The 21,932-nt window shown below is 52.2% G+C and overlaps 4 protein-coding genes across 4 annotated transcripts; 2 read left to right on the forward strand and 2 right to left on the reverse strand.

Annotated features, from left to right (window-relative positions):
- Nucleotides 1–163: 163 nt before the first annotated feature.
- On the reverse strand, nt 164–888 carry LOC34622980 (coiled-coil domain-containing protein 12). The gene is made up of 2 exons (XM_022736121.1): nt 700–888; nt 164–454 (listed from the first exon to the last, which is right to left on the reverse strand). Exons 1-2 carry the CDS (start codon nt 886–888, stop codon nt 164–166), a joined length of 480 nt encoding a protein of 159 aa, XP_022592232.1.
- Nucleotides 889–1,547: 659 nt separating this feature from the next.
- LOC113147368 (UPF0587 protein v1g245604-like) lies at nt 1,548–3,306 on the forward strand. The gene is made up of 6 exons (XM_026337679.1): nt 1,548–1,635; nt 1,920–2,001; nt 2,205–2,268; nt 2,559–2,635; nt 2,812–2,917; nt 3,244–3,306. Exons 1-6 carry the CDS (start codon nt 1,548–1,550, stop codon nt 3,304–3,306), a joined length of 480 nt encoding a protein of 159 aa, XP_026193464.1.
- A 1,871-nt stretch (nt 3,307–5,177) lies between these two features.
- On the forward strand, nt 5,178–8,195 carry LOC34622981. The gene is given in 8 exon segments (XM_026337688.1): nt 5,178–5,272; nt 5,422–5,596; nt 5,712–6,083; nt 6,350–6,447; nt 6,626–6,728; nt 6,908–7,096; nt 7,326–7,410; nt 7,603–8,195. Coding segments are annotated over 8 exon segments (1,710 nt in total).
- Nucleotides 8,196–11,256: 3,061 nt separating this feature from the next.
- LOC34622983 (general transcription and DNA repair factor IIH helicase subunit XPB) lies at nt 11,257–21,677 on the reverse strand. The gene is given in 7 exon segments (XM_026337697.1): nt 11,257–11,287; nt 18,486–18,727; nt 19,053–19,560; nt 19,793–20,004; nt 20,356–20,430; nt 20,650–20,770; nt 21,271–21,677. Coding segments are annotated over 7 exon segments (1,596 nt in total).
- Between the last annotated feature and the right edge of the window lie 255 nt (nt 21,678–21,932).

Genomic DNA, 21,932 nt, shown 5'->3' on the forward strand with positions numbered 1-21,932 from the left:
CCTGACTATAGGAAGGCCAATAATCAGGCGATCAAGCGGCGACTCCGCTCGGGGAATGTTGTATCCAACCTGGGCGGTTGGCGGTGGTGCGCGTACACCGCAGCTTCTGCCAAACTGCAGAATCAAAAAAATGTTATTTTCGAGGAGAACAATCAGAATAGCTCTACGCATCATCATCGTCCTCTAATTTGTCAATTTCGTTCATGGCAGTCAGCACAGACTGCCCGATTTCTAATTCTTCACGTGTGAGATTTTCTGCCGATGTCTCAAAATCCTTCTTCCCCACATGGTCATCCTTCAGTAGCTCTTTGGTGGTTTTGCTCTGCTCGATCTTCTCCCTAATTAGCTGCACGATTGCCTTGTCTGTGCGACGAGATAGAACTGAAATCTTTCGCTCAACATCCCTTTTCAAGTCCCAATTCGGCCGGCGTGGTGCCACTTGAGAGAGGATGTCCTGAAACATAAAGTGAAGTAGAAAAGGCCAAGTATAACACGTGCACTCAAGAACTTCAAAAATAAGTACTGGGATGCCGAGAGTTCCACATGAGTGGCGGGAGTTCCACTCATGAAGCGAATATGAGAACCATAAAAGCACTGGCAAACCTCGTAGGCGGGGAGTAACTGAACAAAAGAGGAAGAATTAGGGTGATCTAACACCGTTAAAGAATCAAGAAAATACAACAGCAGGCTCGTGCATACCTCTTCTTTCGCAGCCTGAACGGCGCCCTGAGCCTCTTTGGCTATTTGCTTTTCAAGCTCGTCGACAGACGGCCTTGGAAGACAGAACAGTCGGAGCTTCGGATCCTTTGGAACGTAATTCCGAAAACGGATTTCGGGTGTGGATTCGCGCTCCCTAAGCTCTGTTGCCGCCTCTGCGTCAGTCCCCATGGCCAAATCTAGTCTTCAGCAACAGTCCAGACGGGGATGATAACAATGGCAACAGCAGCCAAAAATAGGCCTGGAACACGGCGACAAGCTAGAAGAATTGGATGATATGGGAATTACGAGGAAACTGCTGCGGCCCCGCTGCTACTTGAAATCGCGGTCATTTCCCACAGAATTGCTGAGCTTGGCTGCGCCGGGCAGCTCGAGTGGCAGCACAAACAAAACCGCTCTTCGCTTTACTATAGCTCTCTATTCCGAATTAAAGGGTATAAGCAAAATTTCTCTTCAGCTTCTTCATGGGTTTTCCGTGAAGGCGCTGCCGATACCAATCACCCAGCCCCGTAAGAGGTACATGGGAGATCGGTTTTTGCTTGCTAGCACACATGAATTTGAGGACGCCTTTTTATTTGAAGTATACAGTAAAACGTTTTTGCATGACTGCCAGAATATCTGCATGGGTGCAGCGGTTCACGGGCTCTACCCACAACATTAACTTTTCGCCTAGTTTCCGTCAGTAATCCGACAAGCCGGCGGGAGTAAGGACAGAGGTGGTAAAGGCAAAAAGATTGAGAGGGGGAGGCCAGGATAGTTATGGTCATTAGTGATTAAGGCTGGGATTCTGATCAATCAGCTGACGGGGCGAGCAAAAATCGCTGAAGAAGATGGTGCGACTGCTACTGCGCATGAAGGCGGACCTCGAGAACGTCGAGTCAATTGAGTTCCCAACAGAATACACCTGGAACGTCGATGGTCAGTCACCACGACTGCAGCTGGAGCAAGTAAAGCGTTGTGGCCAGATGACTTACCCTGGGAATTACCTGGCAAGCACAGCCAACTGTAGCGAAGCTGGCAGAGAAATTCGTACGATGGGCCAACAGGCAACAGTGGCATCTGATGTATATACAAATTACTCTCCCTTTCAAATTTTATAGCTACATTTGTCCAGTTGTACGTTGCTCAATGAACGGTGTCCTAGTATGTGCAGGCGTTTTCCAGCTGTGGGCCCTAATGGCCTCTGTTGATTCTTTTTGCAGTCACTCAAATGGGCGGCACAGAGGAGCGAAAGGGAGTAACTTTTTCGGCTGCAGAGGAATTCGATATCCCCAATAGCAGAGGGTACGCACTCTAACGCTCCTGTACAGTACAGGGAGCTTCGTGGAGGCTCGAGACCACCGACAGGCCATGGGGAATTCTATCACTTGCGAGGCATTGTAGCTGACAATATCCCTTAATAAAGCTTCTCGCACCATGTTGCGCATTCTCGAAGCTACTCACGCTCGCAAAACCTCCGTATTACGCGTTCATGGATGCGCGCGCAGAACAGCAAATCTGATAATTAGATTTGATGGTAGCAAGCACTCGGCCACCATAAATGTGGAACAGGTAACAGCGACCTAGCCAATCAGTTACTCTGCAGCGCTTCTTCTTCTATCACTCTGTGCTGTGGATGTTTGCGCTGGATCTACCTTCGTATTGCAAGACATGCGTGAGTGGCCTTTCGAATGATGCACATGGCTGCTTTCTGCTCGCTCCCTATCTGTGTCTCTTTCAGCGTCCTCCTCACAGTTGCCGCTTTGCGTAAATTGAAGTGCGTTGATGGCTCTGGATGCGCTCGAAAGATTGCTCCTTTCAGTCATTTATTCAACATGGCGCCGTTGTGCTACATGTTTCAGGTAAAAGGAGTCACCCGGCCGTACACCGCAGCCGACAGCGGCCAGTTCGTTCCCATTGTCGCATTTGAGTGCAGAGGGTGAGAAGCACCCGTTTCTAGGATTCTTCGCAGCAGCAGCATGTCAGAGGATTTACCCCATGTTCCGAATTAGCTGCTTACTTGTCGTCCCTCCGTGCCGATAACGCGCCTTATTGTAAGCGCGAGGTCCATAGGTTCAAACCTTGAGTTTCGGGTCTGTCTTGTGCTGCGTGAAGCATGGAGCCGACAAAGTGGACACCTACAGCTGGATGCATAGTCAAAGGCTCCAAAACCTCCTTTAGCGACGCTGATCTCGCGGAGGACTGGGCCGAGTTCGACGAGGTGAGGAGCCTTAAAGGCGTTCACATTCGATCTAGCTGAGACGCGCTGTCCTTTGGGTTTCTATTTTCTCGGTTTTTTCTCATATTGAAGTAGAGTGCAGGGGTAGCCTTCATGCATCGTGAAGAAAAAGATGCTGGTGGAGCCCCCGGGTGACAGTACCGCCGTTCCCGTACGTACGGGATGCATGTGCGGAACCCCCACCAATGACATCTGTATGGCTCTCCTGGGGACCCTGTCAAAGCATGTGTTAGCGGGCTGCTAGGCACGAGCGTTGCTTTTGCAAGCATGAAATAAGGGGCCATTTGGATACATGCAAACCTCTGCAGGCCGCAAATGCAAGCGTTGGCATCTACGACGTGGAGTTCGACTTTGTCGTCCACAAGGGCTAAAGTCGCACACGTAGAGACATATATGTGTACCTATTTAGAGAGGCACATAAAGGCCACTAAGTACTTTCCGCGGTACTTATTAGTACCCCTACTGGGCCATGCTGTGACTCTTGGGCAAGCAGCGCACCGCTGCGAAGTGACCCTGAGATGCGCAGCTATGAAGTGGCCCTTTTGGAAACACCCGGTAAGCGGAACGCTTTACGCATTGAAGCATTGGCGAAATTGATCGGAAGCAGCGTGGCGAAAGCAGCAGCACTGCCTCTCTGTGCTGCACTTTCTTTGTGGCGTAGTGCCTTTGCGCTGGCACAGACCCTCACATCCCAGTGACTCGTGCAGAGTCAGCACTCATCTCTCTTCCTTTTTGTAATACAGTGCCTCAGATTCATGCTTTACATACAGATTATTAGTGGGGGTTCCTCGCGTGCAACCGGTACACGAACGGCGGTCCAGCGAAGCACCCCTGTGGGGCCTTGATATTCTGAACACTTGTGCGTGGCCTCCATAGCATGAAAACTGGGGACCGTTTGCTGATACCTCCGGCATAGAGCTTCTTGCTCTTGCCTGCGCTATATTGCGCAGTCTGCTGCTGCGCCGAATTGGGAGCAGAGCGACCCAGAAAGTGCCTCCGGTTGGGTGGCTGTCAAGCTAGTGGTGGAGACGCAGTTTGGCTGCTTTAAAGCAGCAATTATTTGCGCAAAGAATATTTCTAGGGTCGTCCGGTGGCTCGTAGAAGCTCTCAAGACACCTCAGGCAGCGCAGCCCTGCTGATGCAGCTCGGCTACACGCTGCTGCGGAGCCCTCTGTGAGGAGTCTTCTATGGATATGGCCGAGCAAAAACAGCCGTAAATGTGCATTTTTGATTTGATCAATGGAAACTTTTGCTGCAACAATGTTATTTCGTGCCTCTATGAAGCTTGGGGCTGTCCCATCACGACCCGCGAGCTGCGTTCCTCCCGCAGCATTGTCTGCAGAATTTCAGTCATACCACCGAAAATCAATTCTATAGTTGGCTGCGTCTGTTCACTTTGCATCACGGGCATTTTGTTGGTGCAGCAGCAGCATCCGTCCTTGGAGTACCTCCACCAGTGACCGCGCGCTCTCGGCCAGGGTAGCAACGGCACCAACGGCAACAACGTTAACAGCAGGGCCTAACTGCAGTAGAGGAAAAATCTTGGCAGCACAATTGACACACAAGCTCTTCCCACCCCCGGCTCTCAACAACTAAGAAATCCCCAGCTTCCACGCCTTGATACCGTGCGGCAGGCAGCCGTCGGGTCCAATTCGCTCACTGAGCAGCCATAGGAGCACCGGCATAAATCGTTTGCTGCTGCAAGACGCGAGGGATTACATCAGAGACAGCACAAGAGGCAGCGACGAGGCAGCAGCCGCTCCTGCGTGCTTGCCGGCTGCAGCGGCGAGCCGGGAGTGCAGCATGGGAAAGGGCAGCAGCAGCAAGGGAAGCAAGATGAAGCGCAGTAGCAGAAATAGTACGATGAACACCAATGAAGCAGGGGAATGCCCCTCCTTGGCTTCTTCCTTGGCGGCTCACCAAGCGTGTTCTTTCTTCATGCCCTTCGCTGCTTCTTCATCTCGTGCTATTGGAGCTCCCACGGGTGCTACCAGCGACAGCAGCAACGCAGCAGCCGCAGCCTCCGCGTTGCTTGCAGCAGCTGCTGCTCCCTGCTGCAGCTGCCCGCGAACTATGGCAGGGGACTGCAGAAGGCTGCGTGCGTGGGAGAGGCGCGCGGAGGTGGACGCCGTGCAACAGCCCCTGTTGTACGAGCGACTGGCGTGTCTGTTAGAAGAAACTGTTGTAGTGCCTTGTTGCTGCGATGAAGCCAGCTGCAGTCGCAACAGCAACAGCAGTCGCAATGGCAGTTACAGCAACGAGACGGGAACGGCCGTTGTTCCCCCCAACACCAACGACACCCATAGCAGCGATTCGTTGCGGACCCCCGAGTTTGCTGTGAGGCATCCAGACACAGCAGCTTGCAGTCAAACGTTCCCAGAGCCCCTCCATACGGAGAGCAACAGCAGCAATAACACGAGCAACAACAGCAGCAGCAGCAGCAGCAATAACAGCATCCCTCTCCCTGATAGGAGCAATGGTGCAAGCAAAAAGAATGTCCACTACGTGCGGCGGAGTGTTGCGCTCTTGCTGCTGGGCAGCACAGACTGCAATGCGATCGAGCTGGACGTGAATCGAACTTTTCCCTCCATCCCCTTCTTTAAGAAGGAGGGACAGAACGCACTCAGGAGAGTACTCCAAGCCTTCGCTGTCTTCGACCCCGTGAGCCGTCTGCAGCAACTGCCCGCTTCTGTTGAGCCGCCACACATTGTGCTGCTTTGCTTGCGTCTGCCACGCATGCTATCGGATGGGTGTGTGTTTCCGGCTGCTGCTGCAGGAGGTGGGGTATGTTCAGGGGATGAATTTCGTCGTGGGTGCTCTTCTCTACCACAGCAACACGACAGTGCATTGGTGCTCACGGGGCCCTCCTGGCTCGGCTATGAGGCTGCTGCAGGAGGAAGAGGACTCATTGGCAGCGGGAGCGAAGGCAGCTCCCTCAGCAGCCGGCAGAGCTGCAGGCACAGCAGCCAGTGCCGCACACTTTACCTTAAGGACACGGGAGAATAGAGTTTTTTGGCTTTTGGTGTCTCTTTTCCATTTTTATGAGCTGAGGAGGCTCTACCTTCCCTCCCTCCCCGGAGTCTTCGAGCGTTGCGCGGCCCTCGAGAAGATGCTCAGTGTACAGACACCCGAGCTTCTTGAACACCTTGTGAGAGAGAGGCGCCCTTGGGCTGTGCCTGCTGCTGCTGCAGCGTTTGCGCTTGCCTTATGCCATCGGCATCTGCTCAATTCTCCAGGATTTCGTCATGGTGGAATAATCTGTCGAACACTGTGTGCCTTCTAGGAAGGTGCTGCTGGTGCAGTGCAACGGGGGGCGGCGTTGCTGCGGGTGCTGCGTGCGGCCTACACTTTTGGGAAATGTCACATGTGACAATGTCACATGTGACAATGTCACATGTGACTCTGCTTTTGCAGCGTTCGTGTGGTGTTTCTTTGCCGCTCCTCACTTCGGACTGGCTGCTGACGCTGTTCGCATACAGCATCCCGCTCCCCGCCCTCTCCCTCGTTTTTACGTGAGAATCCCCTTTGTGTCTTGCGGTTATACGGCATCGAGTTTGGAGGCTCAGGGTTGAGGGGGGACTCATATTGTGTGTCGTTATTGAGCTTTGGGTGCTGGCCAGATTTTATGAGGCCCCTCCCAATTCTTGTTTGAGCTTCGGCGTGTTGCTTGTATTTGTCCCCTTGCGGCAGGCAGTTCTTTGAAGAGGGCTGGGTGTTCATCCACAAGTTGGTGTGTGCAAGGCTGAAGCGCATGGAGGCTGCGATCCGGGGAGCGACGGATATCGTGGAGGTTGTTACCATAGCCAAGGCACGTGTCTTGTGCTGCCCGTAGGGCCCTGCGTGGTGCTGCCTCGTGCTGAGGCTGCCGTCGTGGTCTGTCTGCGTTTGAAAGGCTGGTGCTCAGGGGTGTTTCCGCATCGACCTGACCCTTATGAGCGGCAGCGCTGCTGATTCTTGTCTGCGTGCCTTCAGACATCTCCTCCTCCAGCACGCTTGGGTTTAGTAGGAGGCACTGTCCTCTCGTGGCTCTCTGCCGCTTCGGAGAGTGCGGCGCGGGCTGGCGTCGGGGGCGAACAAGGATCGCACATGCTTCAATCCTTCTCTACTGCCATCAGAAGACACCAAAAACAGAAGCTCTACCCTATTTCTACCAATCCTTCGGTAAAAAAATTTTCATGCTTGCGTTGCTGACTCTGCTCCTCAGGCTAGGGTCCTGTCCTCTGCCCCGTCACTGCAGAAGCTGCTAGCCCTCTTCCCATCGCTTCTCCCACACACCCTCTGCGAAGGGGGGAGTAGCAACACCCTTGTGCTTGCAGGAGTGTGTGCACAAGGGATCGCCCAGCGCATTTATCTCGATGCTGTTTTTTTGTTCGGGGCTGTCTTGTGGCAGAATGATCCCAACAGCTGCGGAGACGATTCTGCATGGTGTGCCATTGTGGACGATGTGCTTGAAATGAGCGCAGACAGACTCGATTGTAAGGCCTATGTGCTCGCTGCCTCGGAGTTTTGCTGTTGCAGCTGCTGCTTCTGGTGCTATTTTTGAAGCTCTCACGATTGAACAGTTCTTACTGCTGGATTAAACGCAGCCGCTTGTTCTGTGGCCTCCCTATGTATCCTGGCTCTGAGCTTGCGACCAAGTGCTGCTGTTCATTTTGGCATTGCTGCAGTTATTGAGATGGAGTTGAACATGCTGCAGCAGCAGCGACCGCTGCCTCCCCAGGCTGCCCCCTCGGGGCCTACCGACCCCCTGTGGAGGCGTGTGGACGAGGCAACGAAGTTGCTCTCACTGGATAGCTGCTCGCCTCCTGCCGCTCCTGATGCGGGCGCAGATTCAGATTCAGCAGCAGCAAGCTCAGGAAAAGCAGTTTCCAGTGCTCCTTGTGCAGAAGCTGCGGAGACTAAGGCACCCCCTGATGTTACCGCCTTTACGTCTACCTCTCCCAAGGACGCACCACTCACATCAGCTCCGCCAAGCAGCAGCAGTGGGGGCAGTAGAGGGACCTCTCGGCCCTTCGAAATTAAAACTTCAGACCGACTCTACGTGAAGCGCACTGCTGCGCTGTTGCGATCCCTAGGACGGGAGAAGACAGCGGCAGAGACAGAAGAACTTTGTGGCATTGCCCTGGCGCACCATCGGCTGCTGCTGCACATCTCCGCTCAGAGACAGCACCTGCAGAAGCTAGCCAGGCAGGTGCTAGCGAGGCCCACGCAGCTTCTTTAGAGCCTCAGCCACTGGCTGGCTGACGCAGCGCGGTATTGATTGTCACAAATCCACCACCAGCATCAGCAGTGCTGGTTGCAATGAAGCAATGCTCGAGAGCTGCTACAGAGACACAGCTTGCGAGAGAGACACAGCATCAGCATGACCGAGGAATTCAGCTTGTCTCGGTGCTGCAGCAGCTATTAGTGTTTTTTTTGTGTCTGGATATCTAAGACTGGCACTTATTGCCGCTGCTGCTCCTCGACACGCTGGTGCCGTGCCCTTAGTTGCGCTTCTTACCGCTGCTATCTATGGCGAAATACCTAGATTCACAGCCCAAGTGTATTCGTAGCTCACAAGGGAGTGTACGGAGGCGAAATGAATTCACCGAGTACTCTTTAAACGCTGATACAGTTCGAAGTAGTAACACTGACAGTAATTGGTAGCATTCAGTCTAAAAACATGGATTAACGTGGACAGGCTCCCCATGCTGCGCCTCTCCTTCTCCAGATGGGTATTGTTGCAGTAGACACCTGGAAGTAGCTGCTACGTTAGCGCCTCTAGCCCAGTGTGGGGTACCGGTTGTCCACAGGCAGCTGAAATACCCTTCCAGACGACATTGCAGACCCTCGAACGCGCGTTGCAGTTGTCAGGGCGCCTGTGTATGGGATGATTCTACAGCGGAGAGTCTTGCGGCAGGGCGAAGCGCATTCTTGCAGAGGCCACTTCCTGGAGGCCCCCACCGCATAGGAGCAAGCCATGATATGATTGAGCACGGTCAGAATTCGGGTAGCTCAGGAATGGGGAAATGGCTAGCAACGATTCGCTCGAAGCTCTTGAACTGTGAACTTGGATGCGCTTTCAGCACGGAGTTCCGATGATCGACCACCAAGATATAGGACGAGATTAAATTCTCTCAGCCTGTCTCTTTTCTGACCCTATTATGTAGGGATTGCGATTTCCTGTGTCGTGCCGAATGCGCTTCAGGTGTATCGTTCTTGTCGCCTTTTTGTGGGGGTTTATCCCCCGCACCCCTGTACTGCTTCCTTGCCCCTCTCTGACTTTTATAAATTGTTCTTCCCTCGCCAGGTCTGCTATAATGTACTACGGTCTTGATGCATACAAGAGGGGCACAAAGTACTTACGAGGACATCAGTTGCCTAGAGGTTCAGCTCTAGCCAGTATGGGTTGTGCATCGTTGGAAAACTGATACGTGGACAATCGAGGTTTGATGTAGCTCAAGCAGAGATGTTTATGCTCCATCTTCACCTTTAGTTGCAGGGAAATTTGAATGTTCATAAATGGTCATTGAGATGTGCGACAATGTAGCAGCGCTCCCCGAGTTTTGAATGCGTAGAGTCATTCGGAACTACCTAGACGTAGCGTGGTCGTTCAGCTCCTGAATACTCTGCTGAACAAGAATGCGTTGCATCATACGGAAATACTTAATGAGAAGATCCAATACTGGGGAGACGAGGCGATGACATTTGGCAGGCGTCCCAACGTTCCTGCAAGTCAAGGCGCCAATTCAGCGTCCAGCTACTCTTGACGTTCTCTGTGTAGCGGTCTTGGGGCCAATGCAGCACTCTGTAGAATCAAGCTGTTAGCCTTCGTTCAAAAATTAGGTTGTTCAAGGCAAGAAAGTGGAACCAAACGCACACCCTGCTGGCATTGTCTTCTGCTGCGATTCATCCCATGCCCAAATATCAACCCTCTAGTCTGACAGTGCAACACCAAGCAACCGATTAAGCGAAAGCACAATTTACTTACAGCGGAATTACTTGCAAATGAGACCAACAGCATTTCCCTCACACCGGTAACGCCCCATTTAGGGTCTTCATAGGGAGTCAGTCAACTCATTAATCAATGGGTAACCAACAGGAAGTTAGGGAGTGTTGTTTGAAAGGAGCTCCGTCTCTCCCCTGTCCATCCACGTGGGGTTCCGACATGAGGGGAGACGGGCAGCTAGAGTGTGTGTAGCTGCGCTTTCAAGGCATCCCGAGCATTCGCAGCTAGTTACACATCGCACCTGGAGGCCACACATACAACATTGCGTCTTCTTATATTGAGCTTGTGCTACACTGTAACAGATAAGAAATACGAACACACACATCCAATAGTGCATATTTCACCATATATTAATCAATGTGGCTAGTTTTAAAAAAGTGCGAAGGCATAGCTTTACCTGCCTCAGTACTGATCAACGAATAAGCTGAATGTTGTTGGACACATCGCAGGGCAGCGAGTATAGCAAACCAGGCTGTTATTTTATTTTACAGTACTCTGCTACCAGTACCCAATTTTTAATAAGAATAAAGCTCACATCGGCCGAATTCATGACTCAGATGCCCATGTGTGGTACCAACTTCTTTACAGCACTCTTAGGCGTCTGCAGGACCACAGAGCAGTATATGCCTCAGTGGCGACCTGGCTGGGTGAGTGCAAATCTCGGAACTGATATAGTTGTGACTCGCCCTACTACCTCTCTTTTGCTTCCTCATTCACCCAAAACCGACACTTGGGGATGAAAGAAAGCGGCCTCTGTGTGGAGCAAGGGTGAGCTGGCTTCCAGTTCTTTAGATGACTATTCAGGTAACAAGCTCACATATGAACATATTTAACAACCGTTTCAATGTATCGTTTGTAGCGGAGCGGGTTACCCTCGCCGAAAATAAATAAAACCATTTGTGGGATTCCTGGCGTATATGTGGGATGACCTGTAGAATATTGAATTTTAGATTGGAGTACACATCAACGAGCAAAGTTATGTGTTGGGCTTGTGTATCATGTTCCCTCGTGCAATTATATGTAAACGTTCGGAGTACCACACACATTGTTGTGTAGCGGCTGTGCTACATTTTGTCTCCTCAGTAAATTAGTGATCTTCAAGAACTAGATGTGGTTGTTCGGTTTGTATTTCCTTTTTACTGCAGTGTAGTGGTTGCTCATCACATGAGAACGCATTTTTGTGCGCGTGCTACCAAGGTGCCAAGTGCAACTAAGTGCTTATGGACAAAGTACTTCGACGATGCAAAAACACTCACACTGACACTCGTTGCCCCCGAATATCTGAATACTGAGGGGTGCTACAAGGGGAAGAGGGATCTCGTTCGGAAAACGCTCAATAACTTTCTATTGTGTTTGTATTGGGCCTGAAGTTAAAGGTATCCCTATGAATACGTTAAATCGAAGGTTACATGGCTCAGCCACTTGAACCCGGGCAAGCCTTTCCCCCCTCTTGAGAGGAGCCTGTAGTACAAGGACAGCCATGGTACTGGACTGGTGGGAAGATGTTCCTACTAGCGTTCACTCAACTGTTGATGTAGTTAAAGGAGCCCTGGTGTCTTGAATGAGATTCTAGGAGGGGAGGTGCAGAACGCCACCAAACGACGTTCTAGCCTCAAACATCACCGACGAAGCATCCTGACAGAGCTAGTCACACCACGCCAAACGACTCGGCTTGCTGAAAATGAAAATTGCATCCATACTCTTAGCATCCTAGAGACTGCAGTAATGAGACTGAACCCAGGATTATCCCTTTAAACTGAACGAAACACATTTGGAATGCAAACGAAACCCTTTCAAAAGTATATTATGTCCTTGAATTTTGGGAGTCGGGCCAACCAACAGGTTTAAGTACCACTGCATATATCTGTACGCGACACACTCCGAAGGTAAAAAGCACCCAAAGCTGGAGCCTTTGCGAAACTGCTGCCTGTTTTAGCTCCCTAGTTTACATGCGCATTCCAACAGGCGTAACATCGGCTAGACACAGGGCAGCAGCTGCTGCCGCAGCGACTGTGCCCTTCTCCAAAATACTACCTGCATAAGAAACAAATAACAGTTATAGTGCAATGGCAGAGAGCAGCAAGGCTGCCTGCGAAGAGGATTAACAGCTGCCGAAGATGCTGTGGAAGCCAGCCCTGTCATGCGGACTGCATACACATACAGCCTTTGCAGTTGTTGTTGTTGCAGTTGCCGCTGCCGCCCTTTTATCGATTGGCGCTGTGCAACACAGCGAAATGAAAGATTACTATTCTTCTTCTACATAGTTAGACGGGAGTCACTGCTATTGTTACCGTTTCAGTAGCCGTGCTGCGGTCGTTGTTGTTGAGAGCAGCCGCCGCCGACGAAGGCCGCGCCGGAATCTCGCGGTGGCTGCTGCTGCTCTTCATGCTACAACCTGTAGCCACTGTAAAACTCATGCTTCTGCTGCACCGATACAGTGTACACACGGATCTGAGGCCTAGCAGCCACTGCAGCCGCTCTCCTCCTACTGGAAGCCACCCCGTCCCTTACCTGTTGCCGCTCTCGGTAGACGCACAGACTGCCTCCTGATCCCTCTTATCGACACGGACGGACAGAAGGACGGACGGCTTTGAACCAGGCAGCCCTACGGGAGGAGCTCCAGGGCCAGGGCAGCAGGTGCTGCTGCTCATCTCACACTTTTTCGAGTCGCGCACACGTACCAGACAGCCCCTAAGGGGAATGCCTGGGCACCTCAAAATCAGCGGCTAGCCGTACTGCTGGAGCGCTGCTGCTTCTGCTGCAGCAAAAGGAATGAACGGCAGCAGCAGCACCAGCGGCAGTTGCAGCAGCGGCAAGCCATGCCACCCAACACGCCTGCAGGCCTCCTCACCTACGCGGATGCCTTTGGGGGACTTAGGATCACCTATTCCTACAATGAATTCTACCAATAGCAGCTTCAACAGTAGTGGCAGTAGCAGCAGCAGCAACACCACCAACACCAGCATTTCTGTGCGCGCCGAACGGCTGCACCAACTGCTCAGCCGTGAAGTGATTGACGCCGGTGAGCCTTGCAACTGCACCCTCACCGCTCGTCTTCTTGTTTTCTTAATGCATGCATGCGCTACATGGCGGCAAATGCGGCATCACTTCTGCTTATGTCACCACCACTGTTATTGTGCAGGGGAGCTGAGAAATCTCCTTTGGGGTGGTGTTCCCAGTTGTTGCGCACCAGAAGTTCGTAGCGATGCGTGGAGGATCATGCTGGTATGCTGCTGAAATTGCTGCATCTAATGCTAATAATGCTGCTGCTCCTGCTGCCCGGTGCTGTTGTTCCATGGGGGGAGAGGGGGGGTGAGGCGGGGTGCAGTGTCTGTCGTCAGTGCGGGCTTCCCTGATGCCAGCAAGTCAGCGTTGCTGCAGAAGCTGTAGCGGCTGTAGGATGCTGCTGGCATGCCTTGCGTGTTGCAGTCGCTAGCTTTTTCTGTGCTGCTGAGGGGTGTGTTTCCAAAGATGTGGTGATGCTGGGGGTGTACAATAGCGGCTCGGCTTTGATGTGTGATGAGTCGATGCCTCCCTTAGGGCTACTTGCCGCTCACGCGCGACAGGAAAGATGCAGGTAACTGGAGAACATGTCTTGCGCTCTAAGTACACTTCTTTTCTGAGATAAATCCGCTTTGGAGTGCAGCATCTCGCGCACCCTGCAATGAAAGAGCTTTGCAGAGCTGAACGCAGCAATGGAGATTGATGCTCCAGCTGGGGTTCCTCTAGTAGTGCAACTGTTGCATATTTTGATGAGTGCTGCGTTCATGGTAACGGTGCCGCCGTTGCTGCGCTTCAGCCCTTACGAAAAAGCGAGCCGACTATCAGGAGCTTGTGGAGGTGGGCATGACTTAGAGTATTACACCACGGAGCAGGGCACAGGGTGCATGGCGGAAACTGGCTCACGACTGCTCGCCATCAATTGCAAAAAAATTCATGACTGAAAGCCTTCATGGGTGCCTAAGGAGGGTGCTTCTTAGAAAGGAATTCAACTTTGCTCATGCGTTTGGCATGCCGTGATGATGAACGCAGCATGATAGATTCATGAACCCCCGTCGCCAGACTGTGATCTCTTGCTTCGCTGCAGCAATACTACAGCCGAGGAGATGTGTCCGCGGAGGAAGTGAAGCTGCTGAAGCAGCTCAGAGTAGATCTTCCAAGGACCCATGCGGGCAGGAAGTTCTTTGCACACCCACGTATACAGCTGTAAGTCCTAAGCGTCATGAACACTCTACTGAAGCTAAAAGAGGAGGGCTACAATTTTTGAATAATTCTAAGGATCGGGTTCAGGGGTTTTTTAGGCGGGGTGATAAGGAAAGCAGAAAGCGGATACTCCTGCCGCAAGCGTATGTGCAAATTCAAAAAAACCAGCGCGGACAGGAGAGGGATGTGGTGGTACTCGAGTGTCTGCTGATGGTGGCCCTTGCGTTGCATTTTCCGGCTGCCACGCCTCCCGCATGTCGGTGCAACAGATCTGTCGGCGCGGGTGTCTTTGCAAATGTGTGCAGGGGTATGGAACGCGTATTGTTTCTTTGGGCGGTGAAGCACCCCGCCAGCGGCTACGTGCAGGTTAGCAGACTACTTGCAGATAAGAGAATGTCAGAGAGGACGGGGAGCCTTCGGAGATGCGCGTTTGGGGGTCAAGAAGCTTGGCTGCTTTGTTTGCGAGTTTTGTTCGGCCCAGGGCATTAACGACTTGCTGACGCCGTTTGTAGCAGTCTTCCTCCATGCGGCCTTAGGTAAGCTGCGTGGCATATCAGGCTTTCGGTTTGTTGTCGCTGGGGTTAAGCCTTTTGCAGTTTCGGAATTTCGTGCTTTCCAAGTTCTACGGATATGCACTAGTGTCTTTTTCAGAGAGAGACAGAGACAGAGAGATACGCAGAGAGACAGAGACAGAGAGAAACCTGCTGGCACCTGATCTGTTGCAGTAGCTGGAGTCAAGAGTTAGTTTTGGCGTGTTGTTTGCGTGCAGGGAAAGATCCTGAGGAGCTCTCCATTGATGAGGTAATAATAGCTGGCTGTCTCTTTGGCAGGCCTAGCAGCAGCAGCAAGTGTAGCAGTGCGAGCAAGCGCAGCTCGCAAAGCCCCTAGCAGCTGCCATTCATGCTGAAGGCGGCAAGGGTGCTGTTTGTGCATGCTGCGATTGCAGATAGACGAAGAGGTCTTGGTGCAGGTTGAGGCAGACAGTTTCTGGTGCCTTGCGAAGTTATTGGCGCATATCCAGGTTTGCTGCTGTACACCCGAGAGCTGCATGTTCTGAGGCTCTGGAGGCTGCTGTGGTGTGTATTGTTGTTTGCATGCGCAAATAGTGCTCCTGGTCCTGCTGTTTCTTTTTCTGTCACGGCATATATGGCCTGTAGCTGCACGGCAAGTGGTACTTGAACACCTGTTTATTTTTCTTGCCCCTGCTGCTATTGCTGCCACTGTTGGTGCTGCCGTCGTTGCAGGATCATTACACGTCTGGCCAGCCAGGCATCCGCCGTCTAGTTGTGCGGCTGCGGGATATCGTCAAGAGAGTTGATGGTGTGTAGTTACTGCTGCTGCTGGTGCGGGTATTAGCCGTTTTTGCTGGATGCTTGTCCGTTCTGCTGTAGATTTTTGTGGCAGTGTCTCCCTGTGGAAGCGTGTGCATCATCTCAGAATGAACGTGCAATATGCACCTGCTGAGAGAGAGAGAGATAGAGAGGTGATAGATGTGCACTGACGCACGCCTCGGCGTTTGCGGCTGTGTGGGGTCACTGATACAGAAGGACTGTACCAACACCTGGAAACTCAAGGGGTTGACCTTCTCCAAGTTACTTTCCGCTGGATGAATTGTCTTCTCATGCGGTGAGTTGCGCCTGCTTTTCCTTATCTAGCCCTTGTGCCTCCTGCTTCGTCTGTTGCTCCCGCAAGCGTCTTCCTGGGTTCCTTGTTGCAACGAGAGCAAAGGATCGTTGCGAGTTGTTTTGCGCTGTTGCAGTGTGTGTGTGTGTCTGTGTGTGTGTGTGCCTCCTTGGGAGCGGTGGTGTGGACAGTCTTTGCATCCTGCTGCTGCTACTGTTGCCTGCCTGCTGCAGGGAGTTCCCGCTAAGCTGTGTGATTCGTCTGTGGGATACGTATATCGCGGAGCAGGCGGATGGCTTCTCTGACTTCCACGTTTATGTTTGCGCAGGTGGGCCTTGTGCTGTTGCTATTGCGACTGCTGCTGCCATCGCCGTAGCTGCTTTTTTCATTTGACAGACACTCTTGGTGTTGCAAAACAAAAGTGCTAGCAATGCGAGAAGAAGGGGTATCCCCCTGAAGGCTATCAGCGCGCGGCTGGGAGGGGGCAGTCCCAGCACCGACACCCCTGCTGCAAGCTCCTGCCGCTGGAGAGAGAATCAAAACAGAACATGCAGTGTGTGTGTGTGTGTGTGTGTGTGTGTGTGCATTTGTGTGTCTCTCTGTCCACCTTCAGTGTTTCTGGTATACTGGTCACGGCAGCTCAAGCAGATGGACTTCCAGCAGGTCAGATGCCCAGCGCCGTGTAAAGCCGCCGATGCTGCATTTCCCTTTTCCCTCGCTGTGAAAGCCATGCATCCTGAGCTCCTATTTTCTGTGCTGTTGCTGCTGCAGATGATACTGTTCATCCAAAACTTCCCTACTGCAACTTGGGGGGCTCAGGAGATAGAGACGCTTCTAGCTGAAGCGTATGTTTGGCCCTTGACGCGATTTGAGCTGCTCTGTAGCAGCTGCTGCACACAGTTAGTTTGTATACGGTTTCGTGGCACTGCAACACTTTGTCTTTGCTGCTCCTTTTGCTGCTGCAGATTTGTCTTGAAGTCTCTATTCCACTCCGCCCCTAAGCACCTAAACTAGTCTCGAAGATCAGCCCCTGCAAGACGCTGCTCTTGCCAGGCAGCAGCTGCTGTAGCGGCTGCTCCAGCATCTGCAACAGCTGCCGCGTGCTGCAGCGCTTCTTGTCGAAAGAAAATATTTTGGGACCCACGCTTGACCTTGGATTATGTCTCCTGCTGGACAGACAGACACCCTAGGGACTAAATAGCGGCAGACTGAGTCCTCCGACTCTAGGAATCGCGACTGCAGCATCAGATCAGATCGAGCTGATACCACGAACGAACCCTGCTGCAATTTTGTTACGTCAGCGGCAGCAACAGAGAAAGGTTGACTCTGTTTCGCTGCATCAATAACAGGCATGCGTTTCATTTCTTTTAAACTCGCAGAGCAGATGTAACGGCTTCTTGTGCGCTGCGTGCTACACACCAGCAATGGCGGCGGCAGCAGGTATTTTTAAAAGACACTGCACATTCTTGAACAACGATAAAAACTGGATATCGACCGTGTAATTGCGTGAGACAGTAACTTCACGCGAGGCGGCGCTCCTTGCTCTCTACCGTAAAGGTATCGCACGGGTATGCGCCAGAAGCGATAGTCTCTAGGCTACCCTGCATGCGCTTCAAGTCGCCATTCCGTTCCCCGATTGCCCTGTATTCATGTACTACCTCTCGCCTCTCAAAACTTCCGTAATGAGGCGATTTTTTAAACAAGACGTGCATACTCTCCACCTCACAGTGTGGAACGTAAATCCCCTGCAAGGGAGCGCTACCTCTGGCTCCGCAACCCCTTAGTCCATGCAGCTGCCGAGGCGTCTTTCAGCGCAGGGCAGTGGCACCTAGAGCTCAGGGGGTACATGAGAAAAGAGGAACGTATCTAAAACAAAGGATGAAGAAAAAAAACGGACGGCGTCTGAAGGTCATATTTGTAAGGGCACCGCCGCACATGCATGGATGGATAGCTATATGTGTGTGTAGGTGTGTACGCGCGTGAATGCATGCATGCATGCAAAACAAAGAACAACGGAAGAAACGTATTTTAAAAAACTAGAAAAATAATCAGCGCCTTTTTGAATCATTCCTGTGCCGCAAATACTGTGCGCGCACAGGCACACTGCATTGTCTAGACAGATACCCGCTTCGTACGCGGTACACGCGCCTACGGATCTGGAAGGCGACATATATTCCTGCCCAGAGTGCACGGGTAAATGCAGCTTTTGGTAGCTGCTGAAAAGCAATAGACAATGTTCGAGTGGCCCCGCATGGCTACAGACAGGGTGATCACACAAATATGTACACAAACCTACAGCTAGAGCGCTAAGCACGTTCAGCCAGGCGGCTAGCCAGCCCACACATCCAAAGAGGCCGAGCTATGACTTGTTGCTGTGGAAGCGCCGAAAAAGGGGATGCATTTCTGCTGTGATCTTCGATCCACGCCCCCCTCGGGCAGCAGTGCGAGGAGTTGCTGATTCAAAGGCTGCAGCAGTGAGGCGCATCGGAGGGCATTCCAACGCGCAAATGCAGAGAAGAAGGACCGTCCTACGGCATGGCGCTGTGTGTATATATATATACTTACACATTATGCAGAGACACGAAAAAAGAGATAAGGCGGGCTCTATCTGCATGCATAGCTGAGCATTCATGCGATAATGCAACTGCCGACGAGTTCGTGTACATCTGAAGACACGTGTCCGTACAGCACAACGCGCGACCGCGGGGAGCATCCTAAATTTTGAAGGCGAGAAACTTGCCTGAGAGTCCGGCAAGCCCGCCTAATACGAGCCTAGCTGTGGGCTGCTGCTGCTGCTGCTGTTGTTGCGTGGAGGGCAGGTAGGTGCCCTCATCTTCATCGTCGTCGAGACTCCTGTCGGCGTCATCCGTCAGCATGATATCTCGCAAAACCCCGAGCTGGCGCTCGCGATCTCCGTACACCAGCGTCTGAGGCTCCAAGGGCAGATCTCGACAATGCAGCACTCTATAGGAATACCCCTGATCGCAAATTTCGACATGCAGCATCACACACGGAGAAGCTCTGAATCGCCAGGCAACCTCAGCAGCGAAAGCCTGGGTAATCATGCAGAAACAATAGCGCTCCAATGCGTTGCTTCGCCCAGCAATGAGCTCTTCCTGTCACCGTCCCCTGTTTCTGCCAGTGTGCACTTTGCGGATTTCTTTCAACAGGCCAAGTCAGTCGAGGGGGTACAATGAGCCTGGAGGGCTGTCGAGCTACACGCTGAAGGGGTTTTGGATTATTATGGTTCTTCTTCCAGTAGACAATTTCTCATATTTAGGCACTAGGGGGTGCTGTGCTGACCTGATCGATGATGAATTGTTGGCGCTTGTCGGCATACACCATCTCGAGAGTGTCTTTGCTGATGAGGGAGTAGAAATATGCGTTAAAACCGCCTTCCTCCTCCGATCCCCGAGGCTTTGCGCGCAGAATACGCCCCAGACGCTGAGCCTCTTGGCGTCTGTGCAGAACGTACACCGCAACACAGCGCACCTCACAGTCTCCCTTTTGCATGCGTTGACTCGTCGCTCGTGCATGCATGCATGCCTGCATGCATGCGCCATGGGCTTCTTCTCGCAAAAGTGCAGGTGGACACTTGGACTCCACTACGGTGCACGCTTCTCCTGGAAAATTCAAGAACGCGCTTTAAAAACTGCTCTTTAGCTGTCGCTCCAGTCCCTTGCGTTGCAGTGCCTATTCCTGACCTGGAAGCGAAGTTGAAGGAGATTTGAATGACGACGTTCGCGCAGGGGATGTCGATTGCATTGTCGCCAACCTTGGAGAGAAACAGGGTGTTAAACGTGCTCTCATTCTGCAGCACAACCCCCCAAAGGCGTGTCCAACAGAAATGAGCGCACGGCGCTCCAAAGCTCCGTTATTGACCACGCAGCTGCCTTGCACGATCAAATGTCGAAAAAGGAGGCTGCTAGGATAAGCGCTTCTGAGGCTATCGGCGATGCCCATTTTTTCTTGCACATCTCTCGAGGTGTACGACTGAGGAACGCTTCACGCGCTTCCCCTAGACATGGATCATCACCTTGAATTTGCTGAGGATTGCCATTCTCTCTGGAGGAGAGACCTTCCCGTAGATGAAAGGCCTATTGAGGGCTCGAGCAACGTGCAAGAGTGCAAAGACATTGTCTGAAAAGACGATGACTTTGTCTCCTCGGGATTCGTGGAAGCGTAAGAGAAATTCGCACACCATCAGTTTCGTCGGATTGCACACCCACAACTTTCTCTGCTTGGCATGCGGTACCTGCGCACGCATTCAATACACTCAAGCCTCAGCGCGCATCCACGTGCGGTACAGCGCAAGTCTCGACTTCAATTCTCTTTGCCCCCTGCATTTCTTCCCGTCCCCCCAAAAGCGGTTCTAGCATCTCTAGCTGGCTGTTGCTCCCCTGGCTAAAAGAACCCCTCATGAGCGAAAATGCAACGGCCCTAGAATGAAGGAAAACATCAAAGAGGCCAAGTCATTTTTTACCCCACGCAAGCATCTGGAGCGTGAGTGCAGCTCCGGCGAGCTAGATGGCAGCGCATAGATCCGCTGCCTTCTAGCTTTAGCGCGACTATGTGCCCTCTGCTAAGGCTTAGAAATCGCACATACACGAAGGTATTCTCTGTAGAACTCGGCAGTCATGGGGCACCACACTTCTTGGCAAGACACCTTTGCCAAATAACCCTGCAACAGCAGCCGCATCCACAACTTGTATGTTTGCATACTTCGTTCCGCCCCCCCAAAGTCTAAGCCGCGTGGAAGGGGAGGGGCCTAAGCACCCTCCGTAGTACAAACCCTAAATCGTGAAAAAACTGCGCTAAGGCGCTCTCCTCGGTCGATGCTCCTGGCTTGGAGACGCTACAAGGGAAGCACATGTGTGCGCGTCCTATCGCCGAGGCTTGCCTGATTCTGCAAATCAATCCAGTTCGCCTCGTACAACTTCGGACCAATAATCCACTGGAGATCTTTAATAAGGTCGTCCTCACGCACCAGCGTTGCAGTCAAACCTAGGCGGCAGTGAGCCCTGCATAAGAACAGAATGCCGTAGACATAGAAGTCGTTGCGCGAGAAAAATCATTCGTCGAGTCGCGCGCAAGGACGGAAAACTGGCAAAGTGTGGCAGGCATGCCTACGGCGAGCGATTCGCAAAAATTTTTCAGAAAGACGCATGCATGTATGTTTGCACTCATCACGCAGACCAGACCAGACGCCCTCAAGGAAAGAGCAGAAAAATACGGCAGCAGAGGCGGGGCCGCGTTGTTGAAGGTGGCAGAAAAAATTTCCCGAATCTCGAGAACGCGCATGCGTGCGACACCATGAGAAAGAGCGATCAATGCATGCCCAACAGAGAGCAGCACAGCCCTCCTCTGCGAATAAAGGCCATGTGCATGGAAAAGGCATATCCGGCTAAAAGCTCGATTAAGGTTCCTTGCACGGACGACATGCTTGCTGCGCAGAGCGCAGTGTGAACTTCCCACGCCTCCTTTGTATTATCTGTGCGCTCTTGAATAGTGCTTCTCTTGCCTGACAAGGTCGTTAATCCTCCGAAACGCTGGAGCGGGTGCAAATTGAACTTCGTCGAAGATGATGAGTCCCCACTCTCTTTCTTTGATCTGCATCATGATTTGTTCTGCAGCAGTGCTGCGCTTCCCAGAGAACGCCAGCATGGTGTAAGTGCTGATGAGGACGCCAGCTGAGTCTAGAGGCCACAGTTGCTGCTTCGTTTCTGCTGTCAAAGTCAATAACCTGTCAGGAACGATGCTCGTGTACTCCGCGAATTGTTTCTTCCATTGTTCGACTGCCACAGCAGAAGTTGTGAGCACCACGGTGCTCTTCTGCAGTGTACAGGCAGCTGTAATGCCCGTTAAGGTCTTCCCCGCGCCACACGGGAGAACGATGATACCACTACGTGCGCGCCCGTTGCTAAACATCTTTCGCAACGCGCGTTCCTGGTAATACCTAGTGGCATGTCAAACAAAAACCAACCCCACCCAAACACGATAGGCGACACCCACATGCAACGCGAAGGTGCCGATATATGGACTCGGAGCCACGCCGTAGACAAGACAGAGACACAATTAGCAGGATGAGGAGCAGCAGCAGAAAAAAAGAACAGCAGCAGCAGCAGAAAAAAAGCAGCAGCATCACCAACACACATACACACACATACATACACACACATACAT

This window comes from Cyclospora cayetanensis, unplaced genomic scaffold (assembly GCF_002999335.1).
Source record: "Cyclospora cayetanensis isolate NF1_C8 unplaced genomic scaffold, CcayRef3 CcayRef3_contig_10, whole genome shotgun sequence".
Lineage (NCBI taxonomy): Eukaryota > Apicomplexa > Conoidasida > Eucoccidiorida > Eimeriidae > Cyclospora > Cyclospora cayetanensis.

Bases quoted from the DNA above. Each gene is read 5' to 3' on its own strand.
- LOC113147368 (XM_026337679.1), top strand. From the start codon at position 1,548: ATGGTGCGACTGCTACTGCGCATGAAGGCGGACCTCGAGAACGTCGAG. The intron at 2,002-2,204 runs GTACGCACTCTA...ATGCGCGCGCAG, and splicing joins GATATCCCCAATAGCAGAGG to AACAGCAAATCTGATAATTA. The intron at 2,918-3,243 runs GTGAGGAGCCTT...AAACCTCTGCAG, and splicing joins ACTGGGCCGAGTTCGACGAG to GCCGCAAATGCAAGCGTTGG.
- LOC34622980 (XM_022736121.1), bottom strand. From the start codon at position 888: ATGGGGACTGACGCAGAGGCGGCAACAGAGCTTAGGGAGCGCGAATCC. The intron at 455-699 runs GTATGCACGAGC...TTTATGTTTCAG, and splicing joins TTCAGGCTGCGAAAGAAGAG to GACATCCTCTCTCAAGTGGC.